The sequence below is a fragment of the Entelurus aequoreus genome, linkage group LG11 (genome assembly GCF_033978785.1).
Source record: "Entelurus aequoreus isolate RoL-2023_Sb linkage group LG11, RoL_Eaeq_v1.1, whole genome shotgun sequence".
In the NCBI taxonomy this organism is placed as follows: Eukaryota; Metazoa; Chordata; class Actinopteri; order Syngnathiformes; family Syngnathidae; genus Entelurus; species Entelurus aequoreus.
Genome location: NC_084741.1, coordinates 73,753,060 through 73,773,059, shown reverse-complemented (window position 1 = coordinate 73,773,059; position 20,000 = coordinate 73,753,060). Strand labels below are relative to the sequence as shown.

The following is a 20,000-nucleotide window of genomic DNA, read 5'->3' as shown; positions in this document are numbered from 1 at the left end:
CTCTTTTAGAATTAAAAATGTCGGGCAAAGCGAGACCAGCTTGCTAGTAAATAAATAACATTTAAAAAATAGAGGCAGCTCACTGGTAAGTGCTGCTATTTGAGCTATTTTTAGAACAGGCCAGCGGGCTACTCATCTGGTCCTTACGGGCTACCTGGTGCCCGCGGGCACCGCGTTGGTGACCCCTGAGATATATATATATATATATATATATATATATATATATATATATATATATATATATATATATATATATATTTTCCTTTGCACTAATTGACTGAAAGAGCACGCACTTGGCGCGATGATGTCATGTTATCCATGGGAAAATGGCAAGAAATGTAATGCCGAGTGCATATCATTATGTGAAGATAATGGCACTAGCATGTACTTAATTTAAGAATATTTTTCAACATATTGAGCAAAAAGGCCTCTTTTTATTTTTTTCTACCAAGAAAAGTGCACTTGTTATTAGTGAGAATATACTTATTTGAAGCTATTTTTGTGTTCATTGAAGTTAGCTAATTTGACTTGTTTTGGAAAGTCTTGACAAGCCAAATGTTCTTGTTCTATTGGCAGATAATTTTGCTTAGTTCAAATAAAATACCCCTCATTTTTATATATTTTTTTCTTGTTTTTGAACACTGACTTTTTGCAGTGTGCACTAACCCTAAAAAAGATGACCACATTTCCATGTCAAAGCGTGCATAATTGACATGAGTGTCTGCCGTCTCGTTGCATATTCTACACATTTGTCATGAGTAGGTCAGCTGCTTGTGCTTATTGTCTTTAGGATGAAATGCTGCATTATTAACGACACCTGCATGGACTTAAGAAAAACCTTACAAGCGCTTCTTGCTTTCAGCGCTTTTTTCCTGCATTAATTTGACAGAAAGTCCCAGAAAGGATCACTTAGAAGCATATGCCGCTTGTTAACTCCCATTATTGTCAAAGTTGAATAACATGGCTGCTGCACGCCCACACATGTTTCCTGCGCTCCTTTCCAACCACATTTTCCAGCCTAATTGGCAACGGGTCACATGGTCTGCCATCACTCCGCCATATTGCTGATCTACGCAGCTTGTTACGTCCCTACGGATCTAGCAGCAGCGCTTCTTTGACCCGCGTCCATCATGTCTCCCGTACTGGAAATGTCCAGAGAGATGAGCAACTTTCTCTCATTTCAGTCTTTATGATTTTGCATTTCTATTACCAAAAGTCATCAAAGCTCCAAAAATGATCAAACCGTACGACAAAATTGTTACATCTCTAAAGCCGCTTATGTTCCTTGTAGTGTTGTCCCGATACCAATCATTTGGTACCGGTACCAAAATGTATTTTGTTACTTTTCGATACTTTTCTAAGTAAAGGGGACCACAAAAATGACATTATGGTCTTTATTTTAACTAGAGATGTCCGATAATGGCTTTTTTGCCGATATCCGATATTGTCCAACTCTTAATTACCGATACCGATATCAACCGATATATACAGTCGTGGAATTAACACATTATAATGCCTAATCTTGTTGTGATGCCCCACTGGATGCATTAAACAATGTATTTTATATTTATACTCTAAACCGAGGTACGTACCGAACCAACATTTTTGTGTACCGTTGCACCCTTAAAGGCCTACTGAAATGAAATGTTTTTATTTAAACGGGAATAGCAGATCCATTCTATGTGTCATACTTGATCATTTCGCGATATTGCCATATTTTTGCTGAAAGGATTTAGTAGAGAACAACGACGATAAAGTTCGCAACTTTTGATCTCTGTTTAAAAAAAAGCCTTGCCTGTACCGGAAGTAGCGTGACGTAGTCAGTTGTTCACCTCCTCATATTTTCCTATTGTTTTCAACGCAGCTAGAGCGATTCAAACCGAGAAAGAGACGATTACCCCATTAATTTGAGCCAGGATGAAAGATTCGTGGATGAGGAACGTGAGAGTGAAGGACTAGAGTGCAGTGCAGGACGTATCTTTTTTCGCTCTGACTGTAACTTAGGTACAAGCTGGCTCATTGGATTCCACACTCTCTCCTTTTTCTATTGTGGATCACGGATTTGTATTTCAAACCACGTCGGATACTATATCCTCTTGAAAATGAGAGTCGAGAACGCGAAATGGACATTCACAGTGACTTTTATCTCCACGACAATACATCGGCGAAGCACTTTAGCTACGGAGCTAACTGGTGTAAACAATGGGGAAATGTGAGGAGCCTTTCAACCTGCGACGTCACGCTACTTCCGCTACAGGCAAGGCTTTTTTATCAGCGACCAAAACTTTATCGTCGATGTTCTCTACTAAATCCTTTCAGCAAAAATATGGCAATATCGCGAAATGATCAAGTATGACACATAGAATGGATCTGCTATCCCCGTTTAAATAAAAAAAATTCATTTCAGTAGGCCTTTGACTAATACAAAACCTCCAAATAATGTCTGATTGAATGCTAAAACCGTTATGACAGACCGCCTTAATTGGAATGGAATGTTACATTTTTTTTACTGAATGAGACACCTTACATTCCTCAGGGACATTTGTATTAGATCTTTTAAGCAAGTGTTTTTTGTTGACATTGTTATTGCCTTCTGGTTAGCTAATGTTTGCCCTGCAGGTAATAGTCACTTTTCCACCCCTTTATATATTAGGTATAGTTGTAAGCCTAGTTGTTAAAGTGCACATCATTAATGTTAATTAAGCAATATCACATGAGAGGGAATGCTGTTTTTTCATTTGAGCACTGCTGTGATTCGGTTAAAGATAATCATAACATAACATTCTCATGTAATATGTTAATTTGCTTTCTTTAAGTAAAAAAAAAGGTCAAAGACAAAGCTATTCGGTTTCTTCTGAGTATATACACTTCACTGCCGATGTGGGGGGCGCCACCTAAAATCTTGCCTAGGGCGCCAGATTGGTTAGGGCCAGGCCTGGGTAAAACTAAACTTATTGGTTTGTGTCTTATAAAAATGTGACAATATTGAAATATTCTTTTGTTGTGCTTTTACCTTGAGGTTGTGCCGATAGGCGGCGTCCAGTATGGCGGGTACAAAATCCTCAGTGGGCTCCCCGTTGTCGTCGGCAAGGCCGGGAGGATACCAGGACAGGACCAGAACCCCTGTAGACACATGACTTCAGGTTCAGGGTGACCTTAAGACCTTAAACTGTGTGACCCAGGTACCAAAGACAAAGATGCCAAATGTGTTGCGTTTGAGTTTTGTTTTCATTTAATTTCTTAGCTCTTCAGTAATCAAACCAACAGTGTTAGTGCATACTCTTCTGCCCTACAACACTAGTGATATAACACTGTATTATCCAGTTGTTTTGTGGATTATTTCAAGTCTTTGTTTATTTCTATGATGCCAGCTTGCTTGAGAGAGAATCACCATGCAGTAACACATCAAGTTTCTAATACAGAGGTGTCCAAATATTTACACCAGGAGCCGCATACCAGTGATGTACGTATCGATACTGCCAATAGCAGATCTTTATGCTCTAATATAAAGTCTCAAATCAAAATATCGATACTTTAGGTCAAGGATGTCCAAACTTTTTTCACCAAGGGCCGCATACTGAAAAGTCAAAGTATTAAAAAATGCTAAAAGCAGATTATATACATTGTTTCAGCTTTGTAATATAGGTGACTAAGTATACTATTATTAATTATTGGAACATTCAAGCTTTTTCTCATTACATACCGATTATTTTGCTCTTTTTTCCTTACTTGTTTTTCCCATGTAAGAATAGAATAAAAATAATAATAATAGTATGATTGTGTAACTGCATAACCTAGAGCAGGGGTCACCAACGCGGTGCCCGCGGGCACCAGGTAGCCCGTAAGGACCAGATGAGTAGCCCGCTGGCCTGTTCTAAAAATAGCTCAAATAGCAGCACTTACCAGTGAGCTGCCTCTATTTTTTAAATTGTATTTATTTCCTAGCAAGCTGGTCTCGCTTTGCCCGACATTTTTAATTCTAAGAGAGACAAAACTCAAATAGAATTTGAAAATCCAAGAAAATATTTTAAAGACTTGGTCTTCACTTGTTTAAATAAATTCATTAATTTTTTTACTTTGCTTCTTATAACTTTCAGAAAGACAATTTTAGAGAAAAAATACAACCTTAAAAATGATTTTAGGATTTTTAAACACATATACCTTTTTACCTTTTAAATTCCTTCCTCTTCTTTCCTGACAATTTAAATCAATGTTCAAGTAAAAAAAAAATTTTTACTGGAAAGAATAATAAATACATTTTAATTTAATTCTTCATTTTAGCTTCTGTTTTTTCGACGAAGAATATTTGTGAAATATTTCTTCAAACTTATTATGATTAAAATTCAAAAAAATTATTCTGGCAAATCTAGAAAATCTGTAGAATCAAATTTAAATCTTATTTCAAAGTCTTTTGAATTTATTTTAAAATGTTTGTTTTGGAAAATCTAGAAGAAATAATGATTTGTCTTTGTTAGAAATATAGCTTGGTCCAATTTGTTATATATTCTAACAAAGTGTAGATTGGATTTTAACCTATTTAAAACATGTCATCAAAATTCTAAAATTAATCTTAATCAGGAAAAATTACTAATTATTTTTTTAAGTTTTTCTCTTCTTTTTTTCGGTTGAATTTTGAATTTTAAAGAGTCGAAATTGAAGATAAACTATGTTTCAAAATTTAATTGTCATTTTTTTCGTGTTTTCTCCTCTTTTAAACCGTTCAATTAAGTGTAAATATCATTAATTATTAATAATAACATAGAGTTAAAGGTAAATTGAGCAAATTGGCTATTTCTGGCAATTTATTTAAGTGTGTATCAAACTGGTAGCCCTTCACATTAATCACTACCCAAGAAGTAGCTCTTGCTTTCAAAAAGGTTGGTGACCCCTGACCTAGAGTGTCAACAATTCTGCTTGTATGAAAATATTCATGTTCAGTTACATATTTAAGAGTGTTCATTATTGTTGTAATTTTTCAAATTTATTGTAAGTTAGTATTTTATTTTGTATTAACAAACTAACTAAACATTGTTTACATTTTAGGTATATTTTATTCTTATTTTGAGAGCTTCTAATATTTTAGATCAGTGGTATCTAAAATGTTTCTACCAAATCAAGCATCGGTGGGCCATTTTGATATATATATATATATATATTTTTAATCCTATAGACAAAAGCTTGTGTTATAGGTGACTAAGTATATTATCATTAGCTTAAAACTATTGAGCTTTTTCTCATTACATTCAGATTTTTTCTCTTTGTTTCTTACTTGTTTACTCTTTTTTTTTTTTTTTAGGTAGATGTTATGTGCAAACACACAACTTTTTAACTATAAGCAAACACATAAGGTATAAATGCACAAAGTATCAAATCGATATCGCCGATACCAGCTTGAACTTTATACATGTGGAGTTATGATATATTCAAAAAAAGGGGAAATAACTAAAAACATGTTTTATATTCTGGTTTAGTTAAAATAGCCACCCTTTGCTCTGATTACGGCTTTGCACACTCTCGGCATTCTCTCAATGAGCTTCAATTAAAAATTTAAAAAAATATATAAATATTGTTGGAAGCAGATCAGAATCATATCCATATTTAAGTGTTACTTCTTTCTAAACTCCTATAGTCATATAAAGAATAGCTAGTATTCTTCCTTCTTTTGAGTCTCATAGTAAGGTGTTGGCCTTCTAGATTGGAATGTGTCAGAGTAGAGATAACTCGGAGTAGTCTAAACAAAGGGAGTGGGGGCGAGGGACAGAGGGAAGATCACGGGACTTCCGGGGGTTTGAGGGGAGACCCCCCACCCTACAACAAGAGGAAGCGTATGGTGGTCCCAGCTGCACTTAGAATTGTGCGTCTGAAGCCCACTCGTAAGTTTGCCCTCCTGGGACGTTTGGCCCATGAGGTGGGCTGGAAATACCAACTGCTGCCTGTTGATTGAATATAAACATCAGCTTATGTGCCATAAAAAGAATCTGGGAGAGACTAGCAATTTGAGGAATGCTGGTCAACGCAACAATATCCATAAGTCCCACTTATACTTTGACTTTTCAGTATGTGGTTCTTGGTGGAAAAAAATATTAGAAACTCTCAAAACAAAAATAAAATATACTTAAATATAAACAAATTTTAGTGAATTAAAATATAAAATACTCACTCCTGTGAAAAATTCCAACAACAATACAACACTGTTCCGAAATGTTTTGACACAATAGGTTATGCAGTTACATTATCATATTAATATTTTGATTCTATTCTTACATGGGGAATAAACAACAGTAAAAATGTAATAAAAGAAGAGCAAAAAATTGCTATGTAATGAGAAAAAGCTGAAATCTTATAACTAATAATTTATATAGCTATGTATATGTATACAGTACAGGCCAAAAGTTTGGACACACCTTCTCATTCAATGCGTTTTCTTTATTTTCATGACTATTTACATTGTAGATTGTCACTGAAGGCATCAGAACTATGAATGAACACATGTGGAGTTATGTACTTTACAAAAAAAATGTTTTATATTCTCGTTTCTTCAAAATAGCCACCCTTTGCTCTGATTACTGCTCTGCACACTCTTGGCATTCTCTCCATAGCCTCAAGAGGTCGTCACCTGAAAGGGTTTTCATCTCACAGGTGTGCTTGAAGCTCATGGAGAGAATGCCAAGAGTGTGCAAAGCAGTAATCAGAGCAAAGGGTGGCTATTTTGAAGAAACGAGAATATAAAACATGTTTTCAGTTATTTCACCTTTTTTTTGTTAAGTACATAACTCCACACGTGTTCATTCATAGTTTTGATGCCTTCAGTGACAATCTACAATGAAAATAAAGAAAACGCAATGAATGAGGAGAAGGTGTGTCCAAACTTTTGGCCTGCACTGTATATCTGCAGGCCACAAAAGTCCCTGGGACCACAAATAGGACACCACTGGCTTAGTACACAATGCAGGCAAGCTGTTGATCGATCCACAAAAATTGGTCACTTTTATACTGCAGCACAATGCAAAAAGCCATGTTTACACCAAGTGGTACAGTCCACATCCACCTGTCCCGGTTTGGATTGATAGAGTAGTTTACATTTTTAAAAAAAGGTTTCTCTTATTTTACCTTGACACACAAAATTAACCGACCCGGTTCATGAAAATGCCACATTACTATGAAGAACACCCAAGAAAGCATTCAAAGCCTTTACTTTTCCGAGGGCTACTTATGTCAAAACATTACGTAACAGAGCACACTGCACATTTCCTAAAGCAGTGTTTTTCAACCACTGTGCCAAGATACAGTCTGGTGTGCCGTGGGAGATTGTCTAATTTCACCTATTTGGGTTAAAAATATTTTTTGCAAAGCAGTAATTATAGTCTGCAAATGATGTGTTGTTGTTGAGTGTCGGTGCTGTCTAGAGCTCGGCAGAGTAACCGTGTAATACTCTTCCATATCAGTAGGTGGCAGCCGCTAGCTAATTGCTTTGTAGATGTCGGAAACAGCGGGAGGCAGGGTGCAGGTAAAAAGGTGTCTAATGCTTAAACCAAAAGGTGAGTGCCCCTAAGAAAAGGCATTGAAGCTTAGGGAAGGCTATGCAGAATGAACTGGCTACAAAGTAAACAAAAACAGAATGCTGGACAACAGCAAAGACTTACTGTGGAGCAAAGAGGGCGTCCACAAAGTACAACCGAACATGACATGACAATCAACAATGTCCCCACAAAGAAGGATGAAAACAACTGAAATATTCTTGATTGCTAAAACAAAGTAGATGCGGGAAATATCGCTCAAAGGAAGACATGAAACTGCTACAGGAAAATACCAAAAAAAGAGAAAAAGCCACCAAAATAGGAGCGCAAGACAAGAATTAAAACACTACACACAGGAAAACAGCAAACAAGTCCAAATAAGTCAGGGTGTGATGTGACAGGTGGTGACAGTACACCTACTTTGAGACAAGAGCTATACTGATGCATGCTTGGTTATGCTTTAAAGCAGGAGTCAGCAACCTTTTTGAAAGCAAGAGCTACTTCTTGGGTAGTGATTAATGCGAAGGGCTACCAGTTTGATACACACTTCAATAAATTGCCAGAAATAGCCAATTTGCTCAATTTACCTTTAACTCTATGTTATTATTAATAATTAATGATATTTACACTTAATTGAACGGTTTAAAAGAGGAGAAAACACGAAAAAAATGACAAATTTTGAAACATAGTTTATCTTCAATTTCGACTCTTTAAAATTCAAAATTCAACCGAAAAAAAGAAGAGAAAAAATAGCTAATTCGAATCTTTTTGAAAAAATTAAAAAAAGAATTTATGGAACATCATTAGTAATTTTTCCTGATTAAGATTAATTTTATAATTTTGATGACATGTTTTAAATAGGTTCAAATCCAATCTACAATTTTTTTTAGAATATATAACAAATTGGACCAAGCTATATTTCTAACAAAGACAAATCATAATTTCTTCTAGATTTTTCAGAACAAAAATTTTAAAAGAAATTCAAAAGACTTTCAAATAAGATTTAAATTTGATTCTACAGATTTTCTAGATTTGCCAGAATATTTTTTTGAATTTTAATCATAATAAGTTTGAAGAAATATTTCACAAATATTCTTCGTCGAAAAAACAGAAGCTAAAATGAAGAATTAAATTAAAATGTATTTATTATTCTTTACAATAAATAAAAAAAATTTACTTGAACATTGATTTAAATTGTCAGGAAAGAAGAGGAAGGAATTTAAAAGGTAAAAAGGTATATGTGTTTAAAAATCCTAAAATCATTTTTAAGGTTGTATTTTTTCTCTAAAATTGTCTTTCTGAAAGTTATAAGAAGCAAAGTAAAAAAAATTAATGAATTTATTTAAACAAGTGAAGACCAAGTCTTTCAAATATTTTCTTGGATTTTCAAATTCTATTTGAGTTTTGTCTCTTAGAATTAAAAATGTCGGGCAAAGCGAGACCAGCTTGCTAGTAAATAAATACAATTTTAAAAATAGAGGCAGCTCACTGGTAAGTGCTGCTATTTGAGCTATTTTTAGAACCCAGATTCCGAACTAACAAAGGTCTTAACTCATTCTCTTTCTATGCCACATCAATGTGGAATGCACTCCCAACAGGTATAAAAGAAAGGGCATCTCTATCCTCCTTCAAAACCGCTATAGAAGTTCACCTCCAGGCAGCTACAACCCTAAACTAACACCCTCCCCGGATTGCTAATAATCAAATGTAAACAATCAAATGCAGATTCTTTTTCTTATGCCTTCTGATCTCTCTCTCTCTCTCTCTCTCTCTCTCTCTCTCTCTATGTCCACTACCCCCCCCCCACCCCACCCCCCCTCCTGATTGTAAATAATGTAAATAATTCAATGTGATTATCTTGTGTGATGACTGTATTATGATGATAGTATATATGATAGTATATATCTGTATCATGAATCAATTTAAGTGGACCCCGACTTAAACAAGTTGAAAAACTTATTCGGGTGTTACCATTTAGTGGTCAATTGTACGGAATATGTACTTCACTGTGCAACCTACTAATAAAAGTCTCAATCAATCAAAAACAGGCCAGCGGGCTACTCATCTGGTCCTTACGGGCTACCTGGTGCCCGCGGGCACCACGTTGGTGACCCCTGCTTTAAAGTCATATCCAACAATTGCGACAACGACTTTTTACTGTCAACTGAGTTTCGTTTTTTAATGATTTCTGCTGGTGGTGTGCCTCTGGATTTTTTTCAACGCAAAAAATGTGCCTTGTCATCTTCAGTGCCCCTTTTGCTGTGCCCACTTACGGTACTTTGCAGTATTGTCCTTTTTCTAGCTCTTGCGTGTAATTAAGTGAATTGTTTTTTACCAGACCGGCCTTGTACTCATCATCCATCTGTCAATTTTGACAGGAAGTTATCTAACGCCAGGGTGTACAATAACCAACCACCTCCCCCACTGCACCAGGCTGGAACATGATCCCAGGATTCCTGTGTCAGCGCGGGTAACTTGCTAACGCTGACATTTGATATTTCAACATCACTTACTTGACATAGGCTTGCAGTGTGTTTGATTGGGTGGAGCTGAGCACAGTGGCACCTCCACTTAAGAGTGTTTTGACATAAGAGCTGTCTTTCGGCTAATTGTTATGCTTTAAGTGGCAGGCAGATATTTAACTTGCAAGCATGAGTTGGTGTAACACAGACCTGGGAAAATAAAGCTTGTCAATCTGACCCACCGGACATTCCCAATTTTGTTTTTTAGATCTTTAAGATGGAAACTGTAGCTGCCATTATGATGTGCAGTAGAGATGTCTGATAATGGCTTTTTTGCCAATATTCCGATATTGTCCAACTCTTAATTACCGATTCCGATATCAACCGGTACGATATATACAGTCGTGGAATGAACACATTATTATGCCTAATTTTGTTGTGATGCCCCGCTGGATGCATTAAACAATGTAACAGGGGTTTCCAAAATAAATCAACTCAAGTTATGGAAAAAAAATGTGAGAGTCCAGTCCATAGTGGATCTAACATAATAGTGAGAGTCCAGTCCATAGTGGATCTAACATAATATAGTGAGAGTCCAGTCCATAGTGGATCTAACATAATAGTGAGAGTCCAGTCCATAGTGGATCTAACATAATAGTGAGAGTCCAGTCCATAGTGGATCTAACATAATAGTGAGAGTCCAGTCCATAGTGGATCTAACATAATATAGTGAGAGTCCAGTCCATAGTGGATCTAACATAATAGTGAGAGTCCAGTCCATAGTGGATCTGACATAATAAATTGAGAGTTCAGTCCATAGTGGATCTAACATAATAGTGAGAGTCCAGTCCATAGTGGATCTGACATAATAAAGTGAGAGTCCAGTCCATAGTGGATCGAACATAATAGTGAGAGTCCAGTCCATAGTGGATCGAACATAATAGTGAGAGTCCAGTCCATAGTGGATCTAACATAATAGTGAGAGTCCAGTCCATAGTGGATCTAACATAATAGTGAGAGTCCAGTCCATAGTGGATCTAACATAATAGTGAGAATCCAGTCCATAGTGGATCTAACATAGTGTGTGAGAGTCCAGTTCATAGTGGATCTAACATAATAGTGTGAGTCCAGTCCATAGTGGATCTAACATAATAGTGTGAGTCCAGTCCATAGTGGATCTAACATAATAGTGAGAGTCCAGTCCATAGTGGATCTAACATAATAGTGAGAGTCCAGTCCATAGTGGATCTGACATAATAAATTGAGAGTTCAGTCCATAGTGGATCTAACATAATAGTGAGAGTCCAGTCCATAGTGGATCTGACATAATAAATTGAGAGTTCAGTCCATAGTGGATCTAACATAATAGTGAGAAAGTCCAGTCCATAGTGGATCTAACATAATAGTGAGAGTCCAGTCCATAGTGGATCTAACATAATAGTGAGAAAGTCCAGTCCATAGTGGATCTAACATAATAGTGAGAGTCCAGTCCATAGTGGATCTAACATAATAAATTGAGAGTTCAGTCCATAGTGGATCTGACATAATAAATTGAGAGTTCAGTCCATAGTGGATCTAACATAATAGTGAGAGTCCAGTCCATAGTGGATCTGACATAATAAATTGAGAGTTCAGTCCATAGTGGATCTAACATAATAGTGAGAGTCCAGTCCATAGTGGATCTAACATAATAGTGAGAAAGTCCAGTCCATAGTGGATCTAACATAAGAAATTGAGAGTTCAGTCCATAGTGGATCTGACATAATAAATTGAGAGTTCAGTCCATAGTGGATCGAACATAATAGTGTGAGAGTCCAGTCCATAGTGGATCGAACATAATAGTGAGAGTCCAGTCCATAGTGGATCTAACATAATAGTGAGAGTCCAGTCCATAGTGGATCTAACATAGTAGTGAGAGTCCAGTCCATAGTGGATCTAACATAATAGTGAGAGTCCAGTCCATAGTGGATCTAACATAATAGTGAGAGTCCAGTCCATAGTGGATCTGACATAATAAATTGAGAGTTCAGTCCATAGTGGATCTAACATAATAGTGAGAGTCCAGTCCATAGTGGATCTGACATAATAAATTGAGAGTTCAGTCCATAGTGGATCTAACATAATAGTGAGAGTCCAGTCCATAGTGGATCTAACATAATAGTGAGAAAGTCCAGTCCATAGTGGATCTAACATAATAAATTGAGAGTTCAGTCCATAGTGGATCTAACATAATAGTGTGAGAGTCCAGTCCATAGTGGATCGAACATAATAGTGAGAGTCCAGTCCATAGTGGATCTAACATAATAGTGTGAGTCCAGTCCATAGTGGATCTAACATAATAGTGAGAGTCCAGTCCATAGTGGATCTGACATAATAAATTGAGAGTTCAGTCCATAGTGGATCTAACATAATAGTGAGAGTCCAGTCCATAGTGGATCTAACATAATAGTGAGAGTCCAGTCCATAGTGGATCTAACATAATAGTGAGAGTCCAGTCCATAGTGGATCTAACATAATAGTGAGAGTCCAGTCCATAGTGGATCTGACATAATAAATTGAGAGTTCAGTCCATAGTGGATCTGACATAATAAATTGAGAGTTCAGTCCATAGTGGATCTAACATAATAGTGAGAGTCCAGTCCATAGTGGATCTAACATAATAGTGAGAGTCCAGTCCATAGTGGATCTGACATAATAAATTGAGAGTTCAGTCCATAGTGGATCTGACATAATAAATTGAGAGTTCAGTCCATAGTGGATCTAACATAATAGTGTGAGAGTCCAGTCCATAGTGGATCTCACATAATAGTGAGAGTCCAGTCCATAGTGGATCTAACATAATAGTGAGAGTCCAGTCCATAGTGGATCTAACATAAGTGAGAGTCCAGTCCATAGTGGATCTAACATAATAGTGAGAGTCCAGTCCATAGTGGATCTAACATAATAGTGAGAGTCCAGTCCATAGTGGATCTAACATAATAGTGAGAGTCCAGTCCATAGTGGATCTACCATAATAGTGAGAGTCCAGTCCATAGTGGGGCCAGCAGGAGACCATTCCATTCCGTTGCTACAACTGTTGCATTGGCTCCGCTTACAAACGATTACTAGATTATTTTAAAGAACAAAAATAAACGTACATTTGAGGTGAAATGTATATATTTTTAAGCGTAAGAAGTATGTCAAATACATTTCTATCTGCACTAATAGGACTCTATGCAGAGCACTTCGAGCTGTCCATGGTGCTGAATTCATTTTAAACGCCTTTTTTGGTTCTGTTGATTATTCTTACATTCATTAGAAGTCCGATACATCAATTAATCAACATGTTGTTTTCCATCCTTGCATTAGAGGTATAATTGATCATTTGTCATCACAATTGATGACTGAGTATGTTTGTACCTGCAGCAGAAGCCGCTATCTGCTCCATGTGGGACTCCAGCACGTCCGGGTCCCTGGAACTGTAGGCTCCAAGTTCGGGGTAGAAACTGGAGCCGATGTCCTCGGGAGGCAGGTGTCTCCCCCTCGGGTAGCTGGATGCGATCTTCGGGTCCCAGTGCGGCACCAGGACGTGGTCCCAGTGCACGAACTTGCCGTCCACTTGCGGGGTTCCGTACCACACGTAGTAGAAGATGTGCACGTCGTCGAAGATGGCTCCCTCCGGACCGGAGTTCGGCAAAGCGGATTTGGTGTCGTGGTGACCCGGCGAGGAGGAGGACGACGAAGACACCGAGCGCCGGTCCAGCTTCCCGGGGAGCTCCAGATTCGGAATCAGATCTGATAAACCGTCGCCGGTCTTGAGGGTTCTGAGTCCCATCATGGTTCCGAAGATGAAGAGAGCGAAGAGAAAGAGCCCCACGCACGCTCTCCTCCGCAGTCTGCCCATGCTCGTCCGGTACCGGCGGCCCTTCCTCTTCGGGTTCCGGTGTTTATACGAGCGGTACCGGGACTAAAGGAGCGGACCCGACATCTCCACGCCAGAGATGCTGGACCAGGAAGTGCTTTTAAAGTGACGGCGGCACTAGAAGGTTCTGTTGTGGCGCCGAAGAAATGTGAGGCGTGTTGTGTTTCCGGTTCGGGTGTCCGTAAGTGATGTGTACTGACATCTAGCGGACGAGGTGGGTAAGTGCTGTGGCTACGTCACTTGTGTGTGTGTGTGTGTGTGTGTGTGTGTGTGTGTGTGTGTGTGTGTGTGTGTGTGTGTGTGTGTGTGTGTGTGTGTGTGTGTGTGTGTGTGTGTGTGTGTGTGTGTGTGTGTGTGTGTGTGTGTGTGTGTGTGTGTGTGTGTGTGTTCAGGGACACTCGGACATAATGCAATCTGGCGCTTTAGTCCGTTAAAACAGTGTTTTGATTGATTGATTGATTGATTGATTGATTGATTGATTGATTGATTGATTGATTGATTGATTGATTGATTGATTGAAACTTTTATTAGTAGATTGCACAGTTCGGTACATATTCCGTACAATTGACCACTAAATGGTAACACCCCAATAGGTTTTTGAACTTGTTTAAGTCAGGGTCCATGTTAATCAATTCATGGTAGAAATATATACTACAGTGGTTCTTAACCTTGTTGGAGGTACCGAACCCCACCAGTTTCATATGCGCATTCACCAAACCCTTCTTTTATGAAAAATAATATGTTGGGGTTTTTTCAAATTCAAGACAAAGTTATATGTTTTTGGTAACACTTTAGCATACTTGCCAACCTTGAGACCTCCAATATCGGGAGGGAGGGGGGGGGCACACGGTCGGGGGTGGGGGGTGGGGGGTTGTTTGGGGGCGGGGGCGTGGTTGGGGGCGTGGTTATTTACAGGTAGAATTCACCAACTCGAGTATTTCATATATATATATATATATATATATATATATATATATATATATATATATATATATATATATATATATATATATATATATATATATTAGGGCTGCAACTAACGATTAATTTGATAATCGATTATAATCTGTCGATTATTACTTCGATTAATCGATTAATAATCGGATAAAAGAGACGAACTACATTTCTATCCTTTCCAGTATTTTATTGAAAAAAAACAGCATACTGGCACCATACTTATTTTGATTATTGTTTCTCAGCTGTTTGTACATGTTGCAGTTTATAAATAAAGGTTTATTTAAAAAATAAAAAATAAAAATTTTTTAAAAAAGCTTCTGCGCATAGCATAGATCCAACGAATCGATGACTAAATTAATCGGCAACTATATTTGTAATCGATTTTAATCGATTTAATCGATTAGTTGTTGCAGCCCTAATATATATATATATATATATGTGTATAAATATGTATGATATACTTGACTTTCAGTGAATTCTAGCTATATATATTTTTTTTATTTTTTTTATTTTATTTACATAGAAAGGAAAAAAAAATACTTGAATTTCAGTGTTCCAGTGGCTATCCATTAGATGGCAGTATTGTCCTGTTTAACTTCTCCGTTCATGATGAGTATATCATTTCGGCCGCCATGTCTGTAATTTCCTCGTTCTTCTGCTTTGTCTCCTTGTTGTATGCGCAGTTGTGCACTCTATAAAAGCCCTAGATGTTATGACGTCATTGGGCAGGCAAGCTGTTTATATTGTGGGAAAGCGGACGTGAGAACAGGCTGTACCCACTCAGTCTCAGGTCCGCATTGAGCTGGAAGGGGCGTGGCCTCCAGCTCCGGCTGAATACCGGGAGTTTGTCGGGAGAAGGGAGGTTGCCGGGAGGTTGTCGGGAGAAGGGAGGTTGCCGGGAGAGGCGCTGAATACCGGGATTCTCCCGCTAAAAACGGGAGGGTTGGCAAGTGAGCACTTTAGTATGGGGAACATATTCTAAGTAACAAAGACTTAATTTAGAGTTATTTGGTTAGGGTTAGAGGGTTAGGGCCAGGGTTAGAGGGTTAGGGTTATAATAAGGCCATGCCGAATAAGGCATTAATAAGTACTTAATAATGACTAGAGAAGAGCCAATATGTTACACATTTGCATGTTAATAAGCAACTAATTAATGGTGAATATGTTCCCCATACTAAAGTATTACCATGTTTTATTACTGGTGCACTTGATGAAGCGTGCATGAACATCACCTTGTTCAAACAACAAAACCAACACAGTGCATAAACTCACAACAAATGACACACCTGCAAATCAGTGTGACTTCTGCTGTTGTCGTATCCGTAATACGCCGATAGGGAGAAGTTTGTATTTACACGATGAGTCGGGTGTGTCTTGACCTCCGCCGAACCCCTGAGCCCGACTCACCGAACCCCTAGGGTTGGATCGAACCCAGGTTAAGAACCACTGATATACTATCATCATAATACAGTCATTACACAAGTTAATCATCAGAGTATATACATTGAATTATTTACAATCCGGGGGATGGGATGTGGATGGTTTGGTTGATATCAACACTTCAGTCATCAACAATTGCATCATCAGAGAAATGGACATTGTAACAGTGTAGGTGTGACTTGGTAGATATGTACAGTGTTTACTTGCTAGGATATGTACAGTGTTTACTTGGTAGAATATGTACAGTGTTTACTTGGTAGGATATGTACAGTGTTTACTTGGTAGGATATGTACAGTGTTTACTTGGTAGAATATGTACAGTGTTTACTTGGTAGGATATGTACAGTGTTTACTTGGTAGGATATGTACAGTGTTTACTTGGTAGAATATGTACAGTGTTTACTTGGTAGGATATGTACAGTGTTTACTTGGTAGGATATGTACAGTGTTTACTTGGTAGGATATGTACAGTGTTTACTTGCTAGGATATGTACAGTGTTTACTTGGTAGGATATGTACAGTGTTTACTTGCTAGGATATGTACAGTGTTTACTTGGTAGGATATGTACAGTGTTTACTTGGTAGGATATGTACAGTGTTTACTTGGTAGGATATGTACAGTGTTTACTTGCTAGGATATGTACAGTGTTTACTTGGTAGGATATGTACAGTGTTTACTTGGTAGGATATGTACAGTGTTTACTTGCTAGGATATGTACAGTGTTTACTTGGTAGGATATGTACAGTGTTTACTTGGTAGGATATGTACAGTGTTTACTTGGTAGGATATGTACAGTGTTTACTTGGTAGGATATGTACAGTGTTTACTTGGTAGGATATGTACAGTGTTTACTTGGTAGGATATGTACAGTGTTTACTTGGTAGGATATGTACAGTGTTTACTTGCTAGGATATGTACAGTGTTTACTTGGTAGGATATGTACAGTGTTTACTTGGTAGGATATGTACAGTGTTTACTTGGTAGGATATGTACAGTGTTTACTTGCTAGGATATGTACAGTGTTTACTTGGTAGGATATGTACAGTGTTTACTTGGTAGGATATGTACAGTGTTTACTTGGTAGGATATGTACAGCCAGCAGTGAACATAGTGAGCTCAGGTAGCATAAAAACAAGTATATACATTAGAAATACATTTGATTATTTACATTTGGTTATATAATCTGGGGAAGTGGGATGGGGAGGGTGTTAGTTTAGGGTTGAAGTTGCCTGGAGGTGTTCTTTTATTGCGGTTTTGAAGGAGGATAGAGATGCCTTTTCTTTTACACCTGTTGGGAGTGCATTCCACATTGATGTGGCATAGAAGGAGAATGAGTTAAGACCTTTGTTAGATGGGAATCTGGGTTTAACGTGGTTAGTGGAGCTCCCCCTGGTGTTGTGGTTATGGCGGTCATTTACGTTAAGGAAGTAGTTTGACATGTACTTCGGTATCAGGGAGGTGTAGTGGATTTTATAGACTAGGCTCAGTGCAAGTTGTTTAACTCTGTCCTCCACCCTCAGCCAGCCCACTTTGGAGAAGTGGGTAGGAGTGAGGTGTGGAGGTCTAAAGGTAACCTAACTTTTCAACCCATCCATCCATCCATTTTCTACCACTCGTCCCTTTCGGGAAAGGGACAAGCGGAAAAAAACCCTGCATCTCAGCTTTGTGTTATAGTTGACCTATTAGTGAGCTTTTTCTCCTCATATTACACTTTTTGTTCTTTTCTCCGTTTTTGCTGTTGCATTTTTAAATATTTCAACTTGCTTTCAGTAATATTATAACTTTTTCTCAAGCTATCCATCCATTTTCTACCGCTTGTCCCTTTCGGGGTTGCGGGGGGCTGTGCTGGAGCCTATGTCAGCTGCATTCGGGCGGAAGGCGGGGGTACACCCTGGACAAGTCGCCACCTCATCACAGGGCCAACACAGATAGACAGACAACATTCACACTCACATTCACACACTAGGGACCATTTAGTGTTGCCAATCAACCTATCCCCCTTTGGAGGTGGGAGGGGCCTATCCCCAGGTGCATGTCTTTGGAGGTGGGAGGGGCCTATCCCCAGGTGCATGTCTTTGGGGGTTCCACGACCAGGACAAAAACCACACTGTTCCTCCTGAATTCGAGGTTGGACTATCCGGCGTAGCCTCCTCTCCAGCACACCTGAATAGACCTTACCGGGAAGGCTGAGGAGTGTGATCCCACCATAGTTAGAACACACCCTCCGGTTCCCCTTCTTAAAGAGAGGAACTACCACCCCGGTCTGCCAATTTAGATACTAACAACCAAAATGGTAAATGGGTTATACTTGTAAAGCGCTTTTCTACCTTCAAGGTACTCAAAGCGCTTTGACACCATTTCCACATTCACCCATTCACACACACATTCACACACACATTCACACACACATTCACACACACATTCACACACACATTCACACACACATTCACACACCCATTCACACACCCATTCACACACACATTCACACACACATTCACACACACATTCACACACTGATGGCGGGAGCTGCCATGCAAGGCCCTAACCACCACCCATCAGGAGCAAGGGTGAAGTGTCTTGATCAAGGACACAACGGACGTGACGAGGTTGGTAGAAAGTGGGGATCGAACCAGGAACCCTCAGGTTGCTGGCACGGCCACTCTTGCAACCGCGCCACTCCCTTCCCACCTTAAACTCAATGTGCCCCCCCCAATACATACAGAGTTGGTCAATTAACATGCATTAAAATATGAATTATTGCATGAATTTTTTTGAAACCAGCTTTTTAAAACACATTTCTGACTTTTTACAGATGGGACTAACATAGTGAAGTGAATTATATTTATATAGCGCTTTTCTCTAGTGACTCAAAGCGCTTTTACATTGTGAAAGCCAATATGTAAGTTACATTTAAAGCAGTGTGGGTGGCACTGGGAGCAGGTGGGTAAAGTGTCTTGCCCAAGGACACAACGGCAGTGACTAGGATGGCGGAAGCGGGGATCGAACCTGGAACCCTCAACCCAGCTATACCGCCCCAACATAGAACATTACGACAACACCATCTAGCAGGGGTGCACAAAAAAAGAATAGATTCACCTCCGAATCTTGATTCTTTTTCATCTCAACTCTAAATCGAGTCAAGAATCGAGTAAATTGTTATTTTTTTTGAGAATCACGTTTTTTTTTAAAGACGTTTTTTAGGCCATCCATGCAACCAGGAGTATCTTTTGTAACCTGCTTGGAAAATGTTTCGTTAAAATGATATACCGATTGCGAGGATCGGTTTTGAATCAAGAATCGATTGGGAATCAAATCGTCACCCCAGGAATCGGGATCGGGTCGTTAGGGGCCCAAACATTTCCACTTAGAACATGTCAAGATAAACCCCCCTAAATTTGGTTTTGTGTAAAAAAAAAAAAAGTTTTTTTTTGTTTTTTTTTTCACAAAATAGTGCCAAAAAATTCTACATAAAGTGGCCAAAATAATATCTTAAATAATAATAATAATATATTTTATTTGTAAAAAGCACTTTACATTGAGTAAACAATTGTTTAATACAGGGTATTAAAAAAATAAATACAAATAAAAATACAAAAATAGAATAAAAAGATAATGAAAAAAAATAGCTAACAGCTAGAACTAGTATGCATATATATAAAAAAAAGACTTTTAAAAAAAAAGAAGGGTTGTTAAGCCTTTTTTAAAAGCCTCCACAGTCTACG

The 20,000-nt window shown here is 38.2% G+C and overlaps 1 protein-coding gene across 1 annotated transcript in view; it reads right to left on the bottom strand.

Annotated features, from left to right (window-relative positions):
- Nucleotides 1-14,072, bottom strand: part of maneal (mannosidase endo-alpha like) — a 32,394-nt gene extending 18,322 nt beyond the window's left edge. Inside the window, exons 1-2 of the mRNA XM_062063971.1 lie at nt 13,379-14,072; nt 3,014-3,123 (exon numbers count right to left, since the gene is read on the bottom strand). Coding sequence (XP_061919955.1) covers nt 3,014-3,123; nt 13,379-13,862 — 594 coding nt within the window. The 5' untranslated portion in view covers nt 13,863-14,072. The remainder of the gene's footprint in view (nt 1-3,013; nt 3,124-13,378) is intronic.
- Nucleotides 14,073-20,000: the final 5,928 nt, after the last annotated feature.